Raw genomic sequence first — 23,660 nt, forward strand, 5'->3', positions numbered from 1 at the left:
ACACCTACATTTGGTACATTACACAAATTTTAGGCCATGATAAACGTCAGGATTTTGGAACTCAGCAAGTTCACTAGGTAAAAACAAGATTTAATTTTAATAACAACTGTTGAAATAAATATAACATGTACTTTCAATATGTTCATCTTTTCTCTGAGGGGTAAAATTTGAAATAAAATGCAGACAGTTACATATCCATAATGTTACCAGGCTGTCAATACCGAAATGTAGATTAAATCTGGCGCCACATAGGGGAGATTTAAGTTCAATTAAATCTATCTGGATTGAGAGACAACATAACTCACAGATTATTGTTAAAAAAAACAGTAAGTTCATGAACGTCCTGTTGGCAAGGGGATCTGTTGACATTACACCGTCTGACGTAAGTGACACCATATCCACAGAAACATGGCTCACATTTAACTGTCACCTGAAATGGCTGATATCAAGCTCCTCAGATGCACCGATGAGCCGCCATTCATTGTGGAGGAACCTTCATGGATTGCAGTGCTTTGAACGATCAGCATGCCTTCTCATTTAAGGATGGGCAATGTGCCAGCTTTGCCAGCAGCACCAAAATCTCACAAATCAATTAAACTTTTCGTGAACAAGCATCAGGAGTATTCTGTCATAAATACTACTGGCAGGAGATTTCAAGTGTTCCAAGAATAAAAATAAACTTATCCTCATCTGGTCATGTAGTGTTGCAGTTAAAATAAGAGTGCTTGTTTTGATCACTACAATAATGGGTTCCAAGTAACCAGAGATCATGCTAAGACTAGATGATACAATTGGAAAACATTTACTGAAAGACCACTTGTATCACCCTATTAAAAAGACATGTAATTAGTTGAAAGGATGCACACAAGCACAGTAAAGGTAAAGTCACATAAAAAAAAATTAGTGAAGCCAAAGCTACCATTGTTTTAAATAAAGAACTGCATTGAGTAAAACCTTGTAGTTGGATATCTCTATCTATTGCCTAATTACCTTCATAATTTTAAAGTTTTGCCAATTAACCACAACCATGTCCTCAACTTCCTTTCATTAAAGATTCTAATTTCAGATTGAACTACATCACTTTCAAACTCGATGTAAAATTTGATCATATTAGGGTCGCTCTTCCTTAAAACCCACTTTACAATACAATTATTTCTCTTTGCACAATACCAGAACCAAAATAGCTCCTTCTGTACTTGATTCCTGGTGGGGACTATTCTAGAAAACCATCTTAGAATCATAGAAAGGTACAGCACAGAAATGGGCCCTTTCAGCCCACCTCATCCATGCCAACCGTGATACACTAATCCCATTTGTCTACATTAGGCCTGTACCCCTTGACACCTTTCCTCTCCAAATGCCTTTTAAATATAATTGTATCTCCTTTCACCACCTCCTCTGGCAGCTCATTCAAGATATTCACCACCCTCTGCATGGAAAAACTTGCCCCTCAAATTTCCTTTAAATTTCTCACCTCTCACAAAGCTGTGCCCTCTTGTTCTAGACGCCCCTGCCCTGGGAAAAAGACCATCTTTCCTTTCCATGTCCCTCAATTTCACAAACCACTGTAAGGTCACACCTCAGTTTCATATGTTCCAGTAAGAATAAGCTCAGCCCATCCAATCTCTCCGTTTAATTACAGTCTTCCATTCCAGGCAACACCCTGGTCAATTGCTTCTGCACTCTATTTCTACCACATCCTTCCTGGAATGTGGGGACCAAAACTGTACACAATACTCCATATGTGGCCCTGGCAATATTTTGTACAACTGCAACACGACATCCAAGCTCTTATACTCAAAAAAAATTTCCATGAATTTTCCCTCCATCTTATTCCTACCAATTTGATTTGACTGGTCTACATGCACATTAAAATTTCCTGCAGTTACATGAACTTCTATATTCCTGACTTATGCTTGGTCTAATATTAAGCTACTATCTGGCAGCCTATAAATAATGCACACCAACATTTGCTGCTTTTTGCCATCTCTTAGTTCCCTCTGGACCAATTCTAATACTACAACCAAGATAGTTTCTCAGTTATGTATTGCTTCCATCCCTTTTTCACAGCACTACCTGACCCCCCCTTTTCCTTCTTGCCTGCCTTCCTAAACATCAAATACACGTGAGCTTAAACTCCAAAGAAGAATGCGGGTGACCTTACTGAAGCACAAGATTCTGAGGGGGCATGACAAGGTAGACATCAAGGTACTTCCACTAATGGAAGCACCTTGAACGAGGGAACATAGTTACAAAATTAGGAGGTCTATTTAAAACTGAGGCACATCGAAACTTCTTACAGAGAGTGGTGAACCTCTGAAATTTTCTACCCCAGAGTATTGTGGAGGCCAGATCATTGGGATTGAAGTAGAAGGTAAATTTTTGAAAGATCAGGGACTTAAGGGTGATAGGGAACTAACACAGACAAAGAAATAATGCCTAGGGCAGTTCAGTCATGATCACATTGACTGGCATGGCAGGCTCAAGGGGCCGAGTGCCCTATGCTGCTCCTATTTTGTTGTGTTCATTTGCTCTGTCAGCTTTGGTCATCCTGCATGGCAATTAGATCATAAGCATTTACTTTTACTTGTACTGTTAATTCATCTACCTTGTGAATGCTGAATGCATTTAGATTAGTGCCTTCCATTTTGCCTTTTCACATTTCGTACTTTGACTTTACTTGCTACTTGCCTTTGTTTCCCTTTAGCAGCTATTGCACCCAGTACCTTTCCAATGTCTACTTTCCAATGTGTTTTTCTGCTTTTTGAATTTCCTCCAAGGTTTCCAGCCCCCTGCCAGGCGAGATCAATCCATCCCAACAGCCCCAGTGAACCACTATTGATTCCAGTTCTCTTGAGGTGTAATGCACTTGAGTTACACAGGTTCCATCTGTCCCAGAACAGGACAAATGCTACAGAACCTCATACCCTTCCAACTGCACCATCTCTCCAGATGCACATTCATTTGCTCTATCCTCTTATTTCTGCATGTGTTGGCACATGGCACTGGGAGCATTTCTAAGTTGCGCTTTTTAATCTTTTTCCTAGCTTCCCAAAATCTGCCACGTAGGATTTTGTTCAACTGTAGCTTCATAGAACCACCAATACTTCTTTTTAAAAAAAAGAGTTCTGCATGGTGAGGAATGGACTGCACAATAATCCAAAATTTAAGGCGTAAAATTCAACAAAATAATTGAATTAATGCCCTCGTTTCGGCCCTTCTGCTCACATTCCTTTCTAAATATTCCATTGAGACCCCTCAAATTTATACATCCCACAGTTTCCCTGCAACCTCATCTGTTCCAAAGAATGATGATTTGCAATACCCATCCTTTCACTCTTCCCGTCCCACCATCCAGGGTCATAAACAATCTTTCCAGGTGAAGCATCAATTCAGTTGCTTTCTTCCAATCTAGGTGTACTATATTTTAGATTCACAATATCATCTCCTCTCCATTGAAGAAACCAGACAGGAGCTTCTGGTTGCCTCTCACTTTAATTCTCCATCACACTCCCCAACAACCCTTCTGTGGTCTCCTGCAATGTTACAATGAGGCCCAACGTAAACTTGAGAAAATCACCTCATCTTCCACCTGGCCACATCACAGCCTTCTGGACATGATGTCAAATTCTCCAACTTTAGCTAACTCACTCTTTCTGTATCAGAACAGATCATTCTGCCAGCCATCTGTGATTTTGGCTCAATATTTCTCTCTCCATTAGAACACAAGACAGTGGCTGGTGGGGAGTTTGACAGGGGCAGCACACCTGTCACAACGTGATGCAGGTGTCCTTGGGCGAGCTCAGGGAGAACAGTAACCTCCCATGGGATAGAAGGGCAAAAGCTTGTTTGATCTTAATTTTCAGTATGAATATGGGCTGTGAAAACAGGGCCTCACGATCCTTCTGACCTTTTGGGTTTTAAGCTGTTGGTTTAGCCTGAACTGCTGGGCATGTCCCACAGGCCTACTAGAGCAACTAATAACAAATAATGAAGCATAATTTGTGCCCAACTGCCACATTAACCCATTTGTCTCCCTCTGAGATATTCCTTCTCACTCTGCAACCCCCCCCCCCCCCCACTACCTTCTCTGCAAATTAAAAGCAACTTATTTTCTCTTTCCTAGTTTGGATCTGGAAAAAAAATGAACTTCACTTCAGGCTGATACAGGAGGGCATGTCGACATGAGGGAAGAGGATGTGTTGGAACTTTTGATAAACATTAGGATAGACAAGTCACTGGGGCTGGACGGGATACATCCAAGATTATTACGGGAAGCAAGGGAAAAGATTGCTGTGCCTTTGGCGATGATTTTTGTGTCTTCACTGGCCACAGGAGTAGTGCTAGATGATTGGAGGGTGGCAAATGTTGTTCCTTTGTTTAGGAAAGGAAGTAGGGATAACCCTGGGAATTACAGATCAGTTAGTCTTAATCCAGTGGTGGGCAAATTACTGGAGAAGATTCTTAGAGAAAGGATTTATGGGTATTTGGAGAAGCATAGGCTGATTAGGGACAGTCAGCATGGCTTTGTGAGGGGCAGGTCATGCCTCACGAGCATAACTGAATTCTTTGAGGATGTGAAAAAGCACATCCTCAAAGATGAAGGTAGAACAGTGGATGTGGTGTACATGGATTTTAGTAAGGCATTTGATTAAGTTCCTCATGGAAGGCTCATTCAGAAAGTCAGGAGGCATGGGATCCAGGGAAACCTGGCTATGTGGATTCAGAATTGGCTCGCCCATAGAAAGACAGAGGGTGTTGTAGACGGAGCATATTCTGCCTGGAGGTCAGTGACCAGTGGTGTTCTGCAGGGATCTGTTCTGGTTCCCCTGCTCTTTGTGATTTTTATAAATGACTTGGATGAGGATGTGGAAGGGTGGGTGATTAAGTTTGCTGATGATACAAAGGTTGGTGGTGTTGTGGATAGTGTAGAAGGTTGCTGTAGATTACAACAGGATATTAATAGAATGGAGACCTAGGCTGAGAAGTGGTAGATGGAGTTTAACCTGGAAAAGTGTGAAGGGATACACTTCAGGAGATTAAATTTGAAGGCAGAATGCAAGGTTAATGGCAGGACTCTTAGCAGTGTGGAGGAACAGAGGGATCTTGGGGTCCAAGTCCACAGATCCCTCAAGGTTGCCACGCAGGTCGATTGGGTTGTTAAGAAGGCGTATGGTGTGTTGGCCTTCATTAGTTGGGGTATTGAGTTCAAGAATCGCGAGGTAACGTTGCAGCTCTATAGAACTTTGGTTAGACCACACTTGGAGTACTGTGTTCAGTGCTGGTCGCCTTGGAGAGAAGGAGGATGAGAGGTGACTTGATAGAGGTGTACAAGATGGTAAGAGGCATAGATAGAGAGGACAGTCAGAGACTTTTTCCCAGGGCGACAATGGCTAACACGAGGGGGCATAATTTTAAGGTGATTGGAAGAAGGTATAAGGGGGATGTCAAGGGTAAGTTTTTTTTAAAAAACACAGAGAGTGGTGGATGCATGGAACACACTGCCAGCAGAGGTTGTGGGGGGCAGATACATTAGGGACATTTAAGAGACTCTTAGATAAACACATGAATGATAGAGAAATGGGGGCAATGTGAGAGGGAAAGGTTAGATAGATCTTAGAGCAGGATAAAATGTCGGCACAACATCATGGGCCGAAAGGCCTATACTGTGCTGTAATGTTCTATGTTCTCTCTCTACAGATGCTGTCTGTTCTGCAGTTTCCAGCATTTTATGCTTGTAATGCACCAAAGTTCTTTACTGTTGCTCTGACATTTGTCCAAATCAATAACAAAGCAAGGGGATCAGGGAGTCAACCCTGTTATGGCTAAATATCAATAACCTTCCAGTCACAAAAACATCCATCAACCATTATGAGCAAATTTTGGATCCAATCTCCTGCTCTCTCTTGGGTTCCATGGCCTTTTACCTTTTTGACCAGTTTGCCTTGCAGGACTTTCTCAAAAGCCTAAGCTCCATTTAGACTACATAAAACACACTTTTCACATCAACCCTTGTCAAGTACCCAAAAGTTCAATCAAATTTCTCATACATTACTTTCTCTAAAGCCATGCTGACACTCCCCAATTAGTCTGTGACTTTCTACCCATAGGTTTACGGTGTCTCAGAGAATGGACTTCAATAATTTTCCCCAAAGTTCAACTAATTGGTCCGTAATTACTTTGCAAATCTTCCTCCCTTTTTAAAAAAAAAATTACAACATTACCCATCCTCTGGTACTACTTCTGGGACCAGAGAGAAAAATTATCAGAGCCTCTATAATTTCTTCCCTTGCTGCTTTTAATAGCCTGGAATGTATTTCACCTAGGCCTGGTAATTCACTCACTTTCAAAGATTCTAAATCCCTCAGTATTCCCCCTTCTACTTAGTTTATCCCATCCAATAGTTGCAAGATGGTCCATTCAAGTGTTAATTGAATGATGATCTCACCTCCTGTAACCTCACACATAGGTGTAATGGCAGATTCATCGGATGGCACACTACCCAATTGCTCTGCTTCAAGGGGCATCAATCCAGGAAGACGCAAGACTAGGGCAAATAATCGCTGATCCCAACGAAATGGCTCCTTAGTTAATTCACTGCCTGGCAAGGGAGAATTGAGTGGTAGGTGGAGCTGGAATTGTGAAAAGAAACAGCTCAATTAATATTTTATTCATGTGCAACTACAAACGTAATTGCATTCCCGTGTTTTCAATAATTTGTGCAAGCATTAAAAGGCTAAACAAATGTGCAATTGTCATCCAAATCAAAAGATTTCAAGCTCTGGTTTGAAACAAGTACTAATACTTCACGTTGAGTGTTGAACCATAAAAGGCAGTGCTAAGTCAGACAATTGCAGATAGAGTGACAGATAAATGGATTTCAGTATCCAAGCTTTAGGAGTGGGGTCGGGTGGGGGTGGGGAGGGCAGGATCGATTTGGATCAGCAATTTACAACTGATGATTTGTTACCTAGGATTCACAACCAGCCCTTCTTTTGGATAGTGGAAGAAATGCACTGCAGACATGCATGCAATCACATTGCCGCATTCACATTAACTGGGTTCTTAGCCTCTCCTCCATCCCCTGTAAGATATGGTTTTGTGTAGCCATGTACATTTCCATGGCTCTCTCAGTCTTATTCTTTGAAAAATTCCAGGTATTCTCAACTCTGGACGACAGACATATCCTTCAATGGCTCCAGTAATTAACCCCGTACCACCTAGACCACTTTAGAAGCAATATATACACAAAAACTTGCCCATGACTCAATCCAAATGCTTAAAACAGACTACTGAAAAGCCAAGTCAAAATCCAGTCTCTACAATTTGAAATCACTTTGGAGGAAGAAAATAGATTTTTTAGGTAAAACAAGGACTGACCATTCCCTGCTTCTTTTTAATAAAATTGAAGAGTCTCAATGTGAGAAATTTGCATTTTTCCTGTAATATTTTACTCAGTAGTACTGTTATGCAGTCATATCAAAAATGATAAAATAATACTGCTTTTAAAACGAAAACATAAATGTTTCACTTCATATTTCAATGTTATAGCTTTCTTGTATAACTATTTTTGCATGGTATTTACAGGAGTATATAGTACTGCAAGTGATTTACAACAAAATTGCATAAACTGAAGGCATTAGAGAAAACAAGAGCTTTTTTTTCTTTATTTCCCCCCCCCCCCCCCCCCCCACAGATGAAGACACAATTGAGAAACTATGTGTAGCTTGCCATTGTGCATTGCCAAAGAGTATAGCTGGACCAATTTTTTTGCCACTTGTAGCAAAGGGGAAAAAAAACCTGTTAATTTGGCCCATAATGGAAGTGCACTCTTGTTTAAGGGAATAACCCTCATTTCGGGAACAGCAACAAAGATAACAACTCTTCCCAATCTGTGATTAAAGCCAAATTAGCTGATCCGATTGTCAAATATGTTTTGTTGTTTTCTCAAGATACCTGTTAAAGTGAGGGATTTCTTTCTGAAAGAACTGTGACTTTTGCTGATCTGCTTCTGTGGCAACATCAAATTCCGTTCACATCCTGCCCCACCCATCTGAGCAAACAGTAGGGAGCATGGTGAACCAAGACTGGCAGATTTTAGCAGTATCCTGAACAACTATTCAGAGTGGCCAAATTTGGTTGAAGGCTAGCTGCATAAAGAAACAGTGTGAACCATTCCAGCGCTCTGGGATGAGTCAAATAGTACGTGGCAACCCACATAACTCTGCTGCACAGTGGAACAAGCCAGTGGAGAGACAGGAGCTTTGCAAATGTGTCATGAATCATTTGCAGCTCTGATATGTAAATCTCATATACAAACAACCTTGCAAAACGACACAAATACAGATGAAGAGAAATATCCATTTTTGCTTTTAAATGCTTTACTTCCTTTATAAATCCTTAATACAAGTAAACAGTGGAACACATTAAATAAAATATGACAGGAGAAATGTACATTTCTCAGAGACCAGTTAATTGTTGTGCTTACAGGAAGCAGGGGTGTTTCCATTGAAAAACCATTCTCTTCCTCCAATTGCCAGTACTGCGATTTAACAGTGGGGCAGGTTATGATTATGCACAATTCCACTGTGCTAACCTTAAGGATATGTCTGTTGCCTAAAGTTTAAAAAAAATCTGGAATTTTTCCAAGGGCAAGGTTGAATGGACCATCAACACCAACAATTGGAACTGGAATTGGTTTATTATTGTTATATGTACTGAGGTACAGTGAAAAACTTGTCTTGCATACCATTCCTACAGATCAATTCATTACACAGTGCATTGAGTAGAAGATAAAACAATAACAAAATGTAGAATAACGTGTCACAGCTACAGGAAAAACGCAGTGCAGGTAGACAATAAAGTGCAAGGTCATAACAAGGTAGATTGAGAGGCCAAGAGTCCATCTTATCGTACTAGGGAACCACTCAATAATCTTATAGCAGCGGGACAGAAGCTGTCCTTGAGTCTGGTGATACATGTTTTCAGGTTTTTCTATCTTCTGCCCAATGGGAGAGGGAAGAAGAGAGAATGTCTGGGGTGGGTGGGGTTTTTGATTATGCTAGATGCTTTACTGAGGCAGCAAGAGGTATAGACAGAGTCCATGGAGGGGAGGCTGGTTTCCATGATAAGCTGAGCTGTGTCCACAACTCTCTGCAGTTTCTTGCAGTCATGGGCAGAGCAGTTGCCATACCAAGCCGTGATGCATCCAGATAGGACGCTTTCTATGGTGCATCGATAAAAATTGTTGAGGCTCGACAGGGACATGCCAAATTTCTTTAACCTCCTGAGGAAGTAGAGGCACTGGTGAGCTTTCCTGGCTGTGGCGTCTAGGTGGTTGGACCAGGAGAGGCTAGTGGTGATGTTCACCCTTGGGAACTTAAACCTTTGATTTGATGACTAAAGTACAGATATTGGCTGATATTGTTACGTCTCAAGGGTCTTTCCTTGTCTTTTTTTTAAACCAAGCAGCTCCGGTTTTGGTAGTGAGTTTAGATTTCTTTTAATATAATAAAATTATTTCAATTTTTTCTTTATTAACTATCACGTGATTATTAGAGAATTGTGATCTCAAGTATGATTTAACACAATGTATTCAGTAGTATTTTTATCCTCTTTTTGATGCATGTACTCTGTATTTTCTTTGTGGAATTAATAAAAATATTGTAAAAGAAACTTGAAGCTTTGAACTCCCTCAACCTGAGAACCATTGATGTAGTCAGGAGCATGTGCACTGTCCCCCTTCCTGAAGTCAATGACAGCTCTTGTTTTGCTGACATTGAGGGAAAGGTTGCTGTCATGATAGCATCTTACTACCTCCTTCCTGTACTCTGACTCATTGTTATTTGAGATACGGCCCACTGCAGTGGTACCATCTGCAAACTTGTAGATGGAGTTGGAAGAGAATCTGGCCATGCAGTCATGAGGGCATAGGGAGTAGAGTAGGGAACAGAGGACGCAGCCTTGTGGGGCACCAGTGTTGAGAATAATCGTGGCGGAGGTGTTGCTGTCTATCCTTACTGATTGCAATCTGTTGGTCTGAAAGTCAAGGATCCAGTTGCAAAGGGAGGTGTTGAGTCCCAGCTCTTGGCGTTTGGTAACGAGTTTGCTTGGAATTATAGTATTGAAGGCGGAGCTGTAGTCAATAAACAATAGTCTAATGTGGGTGTCTTTGCTATCTACATGCTCCAGAAATGAGTGTAGAGCCAGGGAGGTGGCATCTGCCGTAGACCTGTTTTGGCAATAGGCCAATTGCAGTACATTGAGGTTGTCTGGGATGCTGGAGTTAATGCAAGCTATGACCAGCCTCTTGAAACACTTCATGATGGTGGCTGTCAGAGCCACCAGGCAATAGTCATTAAGGCTTGTTACCTTGTTTTTCTTAGGTACCAGGATAATAGTGGTCTTCTTAAAGCAAGTGGGAACCTCAACAAAGAACAGACATGGGTATAATTATCTTTTAAAGAGTGGAATGGTAGCATAAAACTGGATCTTGATTTGAATCAGTATTTCAGTCACCTATCATAACCAAAATGATGTACCACAATTTGAAACCTGATGTCCAATCCTTCTTGTCAGTTTTATTTCTTAAAGCAAAGAACGGGCATTGAAACATGGCTGATTGAGTGCAGAGCACAACACAAAACAGATGGAACAAAATGAAGTGCTCTTTTTGGAAGGCTCACACCTGATCACTTGGACCTCAATACTTAAGGGACAACAGCAACCATGATCACAGATGGCTTGTGACACACGTCAAACACACACATATACAATCTCCCCAAATTCTGTAAGGATCTCCAATCTTTTGAGTATAGCTGCCATGCAAGATGTATGTAGTTTTCCCAATAGTACTGGATGATTACACAGAATAGGTGACGTAATTGGGAGGGCTGTTGTTACAAATGTATCAACTGCTGCCTCATTAATCACCCCACTTTCCTGACTTCTGAGGGCCATCCAATTCCACCATCAAGCACACCACATCCCACATTCCCTGATATCAAACTTGATAAAACATGCTCCCCAACTCCACATGCCATGGCCTCAGTTCCCGATCACCCACCCACACCAAAACCCACAGCTCCTCCCTCCATATCTAGTGACTCTCAAGCATGGATTAACTATCCAGTGGGATGCCAGTATATTAGAACATTTGAAAGGCAAAGTTCAACACTTAGAAACTATTCAATTTGAAAGATACTGGATGAAACTGGAGTTTCATTTTTTTAACATCCCAAATTTAAGTTTATAATGTTCAAAACAAAGGATTATGCCAACAACCTGGCACTCAACGTCAGCAAGACCAGGAAATTGATTGTGGACTTCAGGAAGGAGAAGTTGGGAGTACACACACCAGTCCTCATTGAGGCGTCAGCAGTGGAAAACCTGAGGAGCTTCAAGTTCCTGGGCATCAGCATCTCAGAGGATCTATCCTGGGCCCAACACTTTGATGCATTCATGAAGCTACGCCAGCAGCTCTACTTTGTTAGGAGTTTGAGGAGATTTGTTATGTCACCAAGGATTCTTGCAAATTTCTATAGATGTACAGGGGAAAGCATTCTGACTGGTTGCATCACAGCCTGGTATGGAGCCTCCAATGCACAGGATGGCAAGAGGCTGCAAAGGGTTGTAGACTCAGCCAGCTCCATCATGGGAACAACTCTCCCATCATCGAGGACACCTTCAAGAGGCAGTGTCTCAAGAAGGCGGCATCCGTCACTAAGGACCCTCACCATCCAGGACATGCCTTTTTCTCATTACTACCATCGGGGAGGAGGTACAGGAACCTGAAGACCCACACTCAACGATTTAGGAACAGCTTCTTCCCCTCTGTCATCAGATTTCTGAACAGTCCATGAACACTACTTTGTTGTTCTTTTTCTGCACTATTTATTTATTTTGTAATTTATTGTAATTTTATGTCTTTGCACTGTACTGCTGCTGCAAAACAACAAATTTCACAACATACAAGTCAGTGATAATAAACCTGATTCTGATGAGAAAACAATGAGATGGTGGTCAGATTGTTCAATATATACATTTACATTGGAAAACCCCTTTAAAAATGCAAATGCAATTCCTGACAACAAACATGACAAAAAATATGAAAATGCAGTCAAGAAATATTAGATATATATACTATAGATCCAAAGTCTTCAATTGCATTCCAATGACTTCACTAATTTGCAGTATCACGTTCTATTTCAATACCTTGACTGGTATTGTTAATCACATAATCCTTAATACATTTTTGGTCTTTCACACTATTTCTCAGGTTTGCAAGATGTGCTCCTCAGTCACACTTACACCTTCCTTTCAGCCTTGATGTTGTACTACTGTGCATGAAATATGCAAATATTTCTGATCACATTAAACATTTCTTCACTACCTCATTCTAAGTACCAATATGCAGGCCATCTGAAACTTGCCCTTTAACTATTAGGCACTCTAAAAGATAACATATCAAATCTATTTCCAGTCTTAAAAATTCAAAGTTTTTTTTTAAAAACAGGTTTGAAAACAAGATGATGCATGTCATACAAAAGAATAATACATAAGATGTGCAAAAACAAGTTGATTAATTGGCCCATTAATTGAATTAATCTTAAAATCACACTCCAGGGACAAGAATGACCATAAGTGTCACAGGAAGAAAACCCATTAACAAAAACTGATATGCTCACTGATGAAAACAACAAACCACAACTTACCTCCTCCTGTATACCACTATTGTTTGTCAACTTATTCCCATCAGTAATTGTGATGATGATTGATGGCTCCAGAAAGAAAGGATTTCTTCCCTGAAAAACAAATTTTCATTTCATTTTAAAAATCTGCAAGCTATTGTTAATGTTCCTACCGACATGACAGCTGCTACCAAGTACAAGCAAGCCATTGAGGTGGAAGCAACAGAGAAAAGGAACATTTTTACATTGTTGACATCCCTGAGGAAAAACAAGTTCGAACAAATGTCTAGAAATAGCACCTGATATTTTATGTAAATCATGCAGTAAGCATTATGTGCATGCTCTGAAGTGTTTGAACCCATTTCCAGCTGAGGTCTCACCCTGCTGGAAACTGGACTCAGCACTTCCCATCACGATTCACACTCACCTCCTCATTATGTTTCACACTTGATGACATTCCAATAAAATTTGGTTCAGAAGGTAGTAACCCATGACCTTCATTAATTGTGCTTTAAGTAGGGAAGAAGGCACAATTCAAAGTGTTCTTCCGGTATTTACACTTTATCAATCACATCCTTCCAACGAATTACAATTACCACTGCTGGCGGCCCAGAACACCAAAGTACTTATGTATTGGTATCTACGATACAGAGGTCTTGCCGTGACTCAGGATTACCCAAGGCAGAGCGTAAAGTTGGCCTGGTCCATGGGAGTATATATCCTGGGGGAGGAGGGACAGCAACTGGATATCCAAGCAGTTACACCCTTTTTCCCCTCCTCCCCACCCCCCCCCCCCCCATCATTTTCTTCCACCTTCCCTGGCCATCAAAAGAGCTCTTTAGTAGTGTCACCTCTTTAAATTTATCAGCACATGCATAGCACAGCAGCCAACTGCTTAACTGCAACCAGATTTTTAATACTTATGGATGGCATCTGATTTGGCATTAACAAAATTGAAGTACCAAATACATGCACCAAAAGTAGGTGAAATCCAACTTCCAGGCATAGATCTTAAATATAATTGAAAAGCACACTCCAGAGAATACAAAGACCTTATTTGTTGAATATTGTAAACATCAGTAAAATAGATTCAGGCTACTTTTTGTTTTAAATGGGAGTGGGGATGGGTTTGTGAAAAGCTTGGATAGAATGTTATACAAATATACAGCAGAATATATGTAGAAGTAGCAAACTGGAAAATCCTGTACAAGTACTTCCCTCATGTCAACTGTTCAGATTCAGCTGAGACATGCAACAAAAAAAATCTACCTAGAGAGTGATGAAAAACAAGGACAATATTTTTCCTTAGTAATTAGTGAGAAAACCAATCCTATAACAATTAACATTCAGTTAGGACATATTCCATCATGCCCAAATTGTTGAATAACTGACAGAAATGAAAGCAAAGTGATGAGCAGCAGGCAAATTACTTTGCCATGTCCAAATTGCAAGCCTCAGTGCAACACAAGCCAGGAATTATCTGGTGGCTGGTAAATGGGAACTTTAATTGTTCACAAATTCTAGTAGTTCTTACTGCTGAACTCCTACTCTCCGATGTACAAAGAATACTCTGGAAACCAGCTTCAGAGAATTACACAGCCATCATAAGCTTGCATAATCTATAGTTGCCAAAAACTTGCTCACAACCAATGCAGCAAGCTTGTGACTCATCAGCAAAATTTCGTGCTGATGATCACTCATTCACAACTTTGGAAATGGACCATGTTAATTCTGAACCCTTAATAAAAACTGCCTCTAACTCACAGTAAAATATGTAAGTATGTGTTGAAATTTGCTTTTATGGTCCTATCAATTCTCATCATGGTTAACAGGCCAAAATATTAGGGGAAAATAACAACAATAGATACAGTAAACATCTGTTCACACAAATTTGGAATCCTCAATTTGAATCCTTTTAAGGACTTAAACTGGACTGCATTCTAATGCTCTCATCCAGCTTCTTTATATTTTGGCTGCAAGTCAAATTGGACCCTTGGTATTAGCTGCAACTTAGCTGGTAGCACTTTCAACTCAAGTCCCACTCAAGAGATTTGAACACAAAATTCTGGGTTAACAAATGTGCAGTCATGGCTGGAGCAGCTAACTCTGAGATGAAGCAATGTACCTAGTCTGTAGTCGCAGCTGCCTGCAAAAGATCCCACGGCACTATCATTAAAAATGGCACAAGAATTTTCCAGTGTCCTGGCCAGTATTTATCCCTTACTCCACATTCAAAAAAAAGGGATGTAATTTCACAGTTTGTAGGGATTTGGTGTGGACAAATAGGCTGCTATTATTGCTACATACTTGAAGAGCACTTCTTTTCTTGCAAAGTGTCCCGAGTGGTCCAGCAAGGTAATGAAAGGCATTGAGAACCTGCTTTTGCTGGGAATATTGGCTTACAAAAAAAAATGAAGAGTAAATGCCCAAGTTCTCTCAGACATGCAAGTTTCATTAAAAAATTATGTACAAATACATTTCTGATAATCCAGCACCCATGGGACTTTGGTAGTACTGGACTAGCAAAATTTTCAAACTATTGGGTATTAACAGGAGAAACATATATAAAATAAACAATATATTAAAACAATTAAAGACAAGTTACACAATAGTACAATAAACCCAGCAAGTTTAAAGGGAGCAGCAAATATACCAGTACTCCAGATCCCAACTCCACCTGCTTACCTTCCTGACCCACATACTCCGGACCCCAACCTTGAATGCATACCCAGCCCACACTCTGAACCCTGACCTCACACCCCACTCACATTCTAGACCTCCAGCTCACATTCTGGACCAATGAACTAGACAAAAGCCAGAACATCAGGATTCTGAACAATTAGATGTTGGATTATTTGAGATTTACTGAATGAGTAAGAATGCACAGTGCGAGTATCAAATAAATAAAGTCAATTGCCTTTGCTAATGTCGGCTTGATTTTTTCTTAAGGCATGGAGAACTAAAGTGAAGAATGAACTGGAATTCAGCAGGTCAAAAATATTCTGTGGAAGCAAAGGAATCGTCAACTTTTTAGGTCATGGGTTCCCCATCACCCACCAGTCTGTCTCTATCCTCCCCCACACAGATCCATCTGCCTATTCTCCCACTCCCCCTTATCTATTTCTACCTATCTACCAGCTTCTGTCTTACCCCTCCCTCTCATTTCCATTGGACTGGACGTCTGTCCTCTGCACTCTCAGTCCTGATGCAGGATCTCAATCCGAAACATTGATGATCCCTTTGCCTCCACAGATGCTACTTGACCCACTGTATTCTTCCAGAAGTTAATTTTTTGCTCCAGATTCTAGCATCTGCAGTCTTGTCTCTCCAAGAACCAAATAATTGTTCAGAAAAATCCATTTTCAAGTAATCCAACGAGACATTATATTTTTCCTTAGACCTTTAAAAATGACATGTTACTGAAAATATTCACTAAATAGCATTCAAACAGGAAATGATTTAATAAAATGGGATGAATATAAAGTATCCAGGAAAGAGAGCAGACAGAATGAAGAGTGACATAACACAAGCTCTGCACAACTGAGTGTATCTATCATTAAGTTATTTTGACACAAGCTTGGAAACACGAGTGTATTTTGAAGACAGGAGAACAGTTAATCTAATGGAAATACTAAACATTGCCGTCTACATTGTTGGCAGTTTTTTTTTTAAGGAATTGGCATATTTATACCTAAAAATACCTTTAATTGGCAGCATCAGTTGCCATTTTTGAGATGCAAGCTCATGACTGTTACTATTGGCAGGATGAATGACAAAATAAAACACCTACTATTAAATAGGATTGTATGATTTGGTGATGTTTTGGGGATCAATTCCTACAGCTCTGCCCTTTTTATCCGAGAACTACAAATTAGCATTCTTATTCATGTTGGTTATGTTGTGGTTTTGTTCTTTGCAGTTCTGCTGCTAAGAAGTTTGGTTGCAAAAAGGGATTTCAATTGATCAACATGCATATAATTTTAATATTCACCAGTGATACAAGATTAATAGCAAATGTGATCCACAGAATGGTAAAACTGAAGTTCTCCTGAAGTATCCTTCACCCAAATTAACAGCAAATACAGCAACTTGATGTGACAGAACGTCTTTAATGAGAAAAATTCCCAGATGGGCTTTCACGGAAGTATAATCAGAATTAAAATAACACCACCAAGCTGAGTACATGGACAGCTGATGGAGACCAAAAGCATGATCAAAGAACAGATTAGTGAGATCTTAATGAAAATTTTAAGGGAATTCCACACCTTGGGGAAAAAATGGTTGCAGTCATGGCCTTCAAGAAGCAAGAAAGAAATAATGTGAAATATTTTTTGGTGGAGGGAGAAGGTGGGGGGGTGGGAAAGAGAAAGGGGGAAAATGGAAAACAACAAATCTTGGAGAAGTTTAAAAATAAGGCCATTGAGAGTTATATGGATACCAGAGTTTGGATGAGCCCAGGTTTATGGAGGAAAGACAGCAAGGTAATAACGACGTCTTGGGAAAACTAAAGCCTGGGCAGGTACTTGAGCAGTTGATGGGCTGAGGAGGAGGTATACAATTGATATTAAATAGATGAAGTTGGCAGTCTATAATAGAGAGATGCAAGCTCAAGTCTTTACTAAAGGCTGAATATATTAAGCAAATGGCAGAGTAGTGTTTCATGTTCAGACATCACCACAGGAATAATCCTCAACTCTTGTAATAGTGGGTAGGCTCATTCATTATCTGACCTATTCACATTTTTAAACACCAACACCATATCGCCTATTGATCTTGCCTGTAGTGAATTGCACACAGCATCCTGAGTCACTATGCTCTCACCGAGGTCAATAAGCAGAAATAATCAGAGGCCAGAAGACACATTGTGGCCAGCTCTTCGAAGAGATGGCCAATTCAACTCTCTGACCTGCTCTTACCTGAGGTCCCTTTCCAAATCTAGCAATCATTGCCACTACTGATAATAAACTCATATTGTTAATTCCTTTCTTAAAAAGCTGTAGACACCAGGCAGCATGAGGCTGATTGGCTATTTCCTGTTCATCAGGTGATAACCACATAGGTCTAAGTGACTCAGATCGACTTGTGGATAACTATATAATTGTTCATTTTTCTGGGAAAATTATTCTGCTTTATTAGAAGTTGCTGTAGTTTTTTTTCACTATTATTTTCTGAGCAAATTGACTCTTTGCTGTATGGTAGACTGCTTAGTGCAAGTCATACAGCCAACTCCATCTCCAGCTAACTGACTGATGTAATGTTGTCAATAACTACTGTTCTTGAAGTATAATACTTAACAATCCTTGGGCCCTTTCTCCCCAATTTCAGTGAGCTTCATACAATTAAAATTGTGTTTATACACTTCTCCAATTTTTTTCCACTTAATATCCAAAAGTAGAGAAGAGCCATCACTTTAATACCAACTTGTTTCTTTTCACCCCCCCCCACCCCACCCCCATGTATGTTAATCTTAGCAAATTTATTTACAATCAATCCTCATCCCCTAGTATTTTAGGTTAATGGAGCAGAGTATACTTAGCTTGAAATGCCCAAGAACTAAAGATGATAAAGAAAAGTGCAGCAGCTGAGCCTGACACCAACCTAATTCTACTCCTGGCACTGACTCACAAAATCCTGTTCACCCATGAACCCTGTACTCAGTGGCTTGTCTTGGCATCATCTCAAATTTAACATTTCGCACCAGCATTCAAATCCTTTCAAGGCCTTTTCATCTTTGCATCTCATTCCGTCTTAAAACTTTGAGAACTCCTGTTGTTCCCTCAGTTTCCTTCACCCCTCCATTAGTGGTCACATCTTCAGATCTAAATTCTGGAACACTCTCTACAATTTTCCAGCTCACTCTCCTCCTCTGAAAACCAAGCTTTTACTCAGCTGTTCCAGTATCTCATGCAGCTTGGTCCCTATTACAACAGTCCAGGGAAACGTCTTTACTTTCCCACATTGAAAGCGACCAAATAAATACAGGTTGTTGAACTTACCATTATCATGGCACAAGCTCTGCTTACTATGGAAATTCCCATTCACTACTGCCTCAAGAAAATTCGGTTGTGGAATAGGCCACTGGGCCACCACAAATTATAAACTGGAGATTGCCACACACACACACAACTCCCTGGGACAGCGTTTTCGTTATCATGAAACAAAAGCAAAATAATACAGATGCTGGAGTAGCAGCAAGACAATGTTTTGGGTCAATGACTTTCTATTAGAACTCATCTGTTACTTAGTTGATGGAGGAAAGAAACCATCAAGGTGGTGGTTTTTCCTGGACAGGACTCTACCATAGGGCAGCCCTCTATACAAACACCCATGTCCAAGTGCAGAGCCAAAGGTGACATGAAAGGCCATCAACCCAAATATTTTCTCCCACTCAATACTGTCTCACCCCAAGTACCTCCAGCATTTTCTCTTTTCATTATAGCTGGAATGGTAGCCAAGATCTAATTTCCCCACATTTCAAGGCAAGTGCTTTACACAAAAAGCCCTGTCCAACTGCACATATTTAATTTTCTGGAGAATATATATCCTTCATTAACATGGAACAAAGTACCACATAAAGACCACATTTGCCAATGAGTGCAAATATCAGACCAGTCAACGAACACTTTTCATTGATTGGTGGAATCATGGGGATATAGTATGTCAGTGCAACTTGTGCATCTTTCTAAGTGAATGGCCAAACATAAATCTTTGCGTTTCTAGGCCATAAAGTGTTTATCATATAACTAAGTGCCAGTACAGCCATTTCTCCAACATGTTTTATAGGTTATTAGATTTGAGCAAAATATTAAGCAAATTCATCAGGACCTTTTATCATTTGAAGTGAACAAGGCTATCTGGGAAATATCTAAAACATACACAGATACTGACAAGACTATAAAGTCAATCAATTTGTTTTTGAAAACAAAAGACTGCAGATGCTGGAATCTGGGACCAAAAAAAACAGAATGCTAAAAGAACTCAGTAGGTCAATCAGCACCTGAAGAGTCAAAAGATGCAAGTTGATATTTTGGGTCAAAACCATGCAACAGGACTGCAAGGGAATCTGAAAGATTGCCAGTGCATAGTTCTACTATACGTTTGCATAACACAAATTGGACATAATGCGATTGATGGATTAGGGAACACCATTCGTGTTACGCAGGCAGAATTGGTTATAATGCCATTTCGATTAGGAATGAGAGAGCAACTTAAGAGTTACTTTGGAAGTTGAAAGGCAGAAAAAAAAGCTATCTTGGGGAAAAACAAGTGTTTACATGTAAACTCTCTTCAGTAATCAGACACCATTGTTTCTTAAGGACACAAGCTGCTACTTTCATCATGGGGAGGCCATTGGAAATTGTCAACCAATTGCTTCTATTGACTTTTGTGCAAGGATACCCTACTAAACAATGCAATATACAGCCTTTAGTATCTTTAGCTTGCAGTAACAGAATAAACATGGATATTAAAAACCTTTATTTTTGAAAATCCTGCAGAAAAAAATAACTTATTGCAAGTCTGAAACTTTCTTGCCCCAACCCCCTTTTTTCCATTGACACAATTGTTTCTATAACATGATTTTCTGTAACGTGAGATTTCTTCAGAACACAATTGTCCCATTATAGCAGAAATACCTGTATATAGCAGTACAAAGGTGAGTGTGCTTGTCCAGATAGGAAGGGGAACAAGGGAGAGAACTATGTGGACAGGTGAGAGTGTGTGGAGGAGAACACTCGGGGTGTGGGTTACCTGAAATTGGAAAATTCAATCTTCATGACACTGGATTGTAAAGCTACCCAAGCAGAATGAAATGTTATTCTTCCAATCTGCGTTTGGGTCTCCTCGTATTTGTTTTTGATGCAGACTACGTATTGCATGGGTTAGTGCTGATATGTACATACATTTTGCTACAACAGAGTGGCTGAAACACATTGTTCAGTCTATTAAATTCCAAGTAACAAATTAACCATTTGCACACTTCCGCCTATTTACAATGCCTCCTGCAGTTGGACTCTTTTGGCCCAAGAGGATCTTAGAATTCAAGTTTTTCTTTAAGTACCACCCATCACAGTGATAAAAACAGGTGTTCTAGCATTGTTTTCCTTTGGGTGGCAGAAACTTCAGATCAACAAGCACCCAAGGGTGCTTTTGTATTTACAAGGGTAACCTCACCCACAAACACTTGAAACCTCTGATCTGTAAAACTCAAAATTGTAACATTGTGGGAACTGTCGATTCAGCAATATCAGGCCTCTTCTACAATGGAAGGATCATCCAACTCACTCCTAAGATCTGTGACCTCCATCGCAGCCCCTCCCAGGTCTATTTGCCTCCTTAATCCCACACGAGTGTCGTCTATTGGCTCCACAAACTAAATAAATCACATGGAGGCAAGCGAACACAGATGTTGGAATCTGGAGCAACAAATAATCTGCTGGAGGAACTCAGCAGGTTGAGCAGCATCTGTCGAAAGAAAGGAATTATGCAGTTTTGATGTAAGGTTTTGACCAATAACATCGACATTTCCTTCCCCCACTCTCCCACAGAGTTCCTCCAGCAGATTGTTTGTTCCAAATTAATCGCATGCCTGGATTGGAGCAATGAACTGCAGTGTACAAGGATTGTGCATTGTTAAAACAACAGCTTTTAAGTTTAAACACTCCATCGACATGAATTAATGGTACACTTTAAATGTTTTTAGTTATGGGGATTAATTTGTTTTCCCCCCAAATCCCCTTCCCAGACCCCAAGAAACAACTTTGCCTACTAACTGTAAATAATCTCAATTAAATATTAGCCTTCTGGAGTTGTCTTGTCCTTAACTCAATTCTTTTTTGAAGTTCAAGCCAGAATTTACATAGGGCCTTACTTATCAGTAAAGAATTGACTGCTCCTGTAATGACGTAAAAAAGTGAATTGAAAAGATGCTGTGGATAGTTTTGTGCTTCCCTGCGAAGAACTAACCGGTATCAACTTTCCCGGATCTTCATTAACTGACTGGCTACAACCGCTCAAATCTGAAAAACAAAGTCGTCCAAACACGACAGAAAAAGTAACAGATGCTAGCTACTAATCGGACTCAATTAACTTACTCCTGTAGGAGTAAGTTAATTGGACTGTTGTTGGAATCCAATGCAAGTAGCATAACACGGAGCAGGGAAAACAATGCCACAATTAATCAAAGGACCAATTCGATACCCTATGTTGGATGACATTCTGATATACCCTTCCAACTGTAGTTCCCCTGAAACCATTATATTTCTACAGTGCAAAATGCAGAGCAAGAAAATGCCAATGTTTACATTACCTGACCAATCACATTAATAAAAAGGGATCAAATTCATATTGCATTCATATTGTAGGGGGCAATAAAAGTGAAATGGATAGTCCTCTGAAATAAAAACTATATTTGATATTTAAGGCAAATTCACTAAATGGACACCATAATCAATGCTTAAAATAATTGAAATACAATAATCAGAAGTACTGTGGGACCCAAGTTTAATGATGTCTGGGAGATATTTAAAAAAAACATAAGTGACAAAACAATCTGAAAGACCATTAGTAAAATTGAAACTCATGGGATTGAAGGCAAATTATTGAACTGGCTAACTGTCTGACTGGCAGAGAACAAGAGGGAAAATCAGCAAGCACTTAAATTGATTTCTGGGGTCCAACAAGGATAATATAGTCAGTGATATAACCATTCACTGTATTATTGAACGATTTTTGATGATGCAATAGAAAGCCATGCAAAGTTGGGCCTAAAAAAAAACGGCAAAATGAAGTAGTCTCTTAAATTGTAAAACGATAGCAGAGTAGATCCAAAGAGCCACAGATGTATATACATAGATCATAAGATATACAAAAATATCAAGGCTAATGGAAAGCCTTAATATAGAGGACTGGTGTGCAAGAGGGTAGATGTTACAGCTTTGCAAAGCCTGTTAGACCACGAGTACAATGAGCCATTCTGGACATCACATTCAAGGTAGAATACATTGGCTTTGCTGGGAGCACATGCAGATTTATCAATGATTTCAGGGGTCAAATTACAATGAGTGATCTACTGTCCTAACAATAAAGCAAAAGTAGTAACAGTCCACAAAATCATCAAGCAGAGGAAAATTTTAAGGGCTGGAGGAGGGGGAGGGGACAATGGTGGCACATGATACCAAAGATGAACAGTGGGCCTTGGATGTTTTAACCAAACACCTTCACTGCCACACTGATGGAACCTCATTATGAGACCAAGATCTCAGAAGAAATGAAGACCAACGTGGTCCATTCTCATATCTTTCAGGTCAGTTACAGAGAAGCACTGGAAGAAGCCACAAAGCAACTCAAAGTCTAAATATCCACACATGTAAATGGGGGGGGGGGGGGGGAGGGGGGAAGAAAAAAAGGGGGAAAGGGGAGAAGAGGACCTACCTGAGGGATACGCACAAAATCAAAAAGGTACCATAAGAGCATTTAAGCCAAACAGCACAAGCAAGCACTAGAAAAACACAACTATCTAAAATTTTGCTGATACCTACTACAACTTATCCATCCATGCCCCCACCAAAAACATTGCATCAGCAATGGGCATTTAAACAAATTAAATTTCTGACAGGTCATATTCTGTGATCATGAAATAACCTGAACACCAACCCTGATTGTAATACTGAACTTGGAATGAGAAGAACTTGAATGATCAGATAAACAACCAAACCGAGGTCACTTTGGTTTGGTTATTCTTCTCCAATTAACAGCATCATTTTTCAAGCAATCACTGAAGGTGTACAGTATATTGCTGTTTCAAGACCCATTCTCCTGCCACTATTGGATTTTATCTGATCATAACCAGGTATGGTAGGGACATTTCTCTCTAATAGAGAAAATACAAAGTTTAGTGACTCCTGAACATTTTTCAAAATGCAAGGTAAAAATGCCAATTGCTATTTATTAAATTGCACTTCTGTTTAGAGA

At 40.0% G+C, this 23,660-nt stretch overlaps 1 protein-coding gene across 2 annotated transcripts in view; it reads right to left on the minus strand.

Annotated features, from left to right (window-relative positions):
- Nucleotides 1–23,660, minus strand: part of ints6 (integrator complex subunit 6) — an 83,836-nt gene that overhangs the window by 39,223 nt on the left and 20,953 nt on the right. For both annotated transcript variants that reach the window (XR_007956201.1, XM_052014195.1), the window contains exons 4-5: nucleotides 12,714–12,803; nucleotides 6,449–6,632 (exon numbers count right to left, since the gene is read on the minus strand). Coding sequence is in view for 1 of the 2 variants with exons in the window: in XM_052014195.1 (XP_051870155.1) it covers nucleotides 6,449–6,632; nucleotides 12,714–12,803 (274 nt within the window). In the remaining variant the exon portion in view is untranslated. The remainder of the gene's footprint in view (nucleotides 1–6,448; nucleotides 6,633–12,713; nucleotides 12,804–23,660) is intronic.

This window comes from Pristis pectinata, chromosome 4, assembly GCF_009764475.1.
Source record: "Pristis pectinata isolate sPriPec2 chromosome 4, sPriPec2.1.pri, whole genome shotgun sequence".
NCBI classification, from domain to species: Eukaryota; Metazoa; Chordata; class Chondrichthyes; order Rhinopristiformes; family Pristidae; genus Pristis; species Pristis pectinata.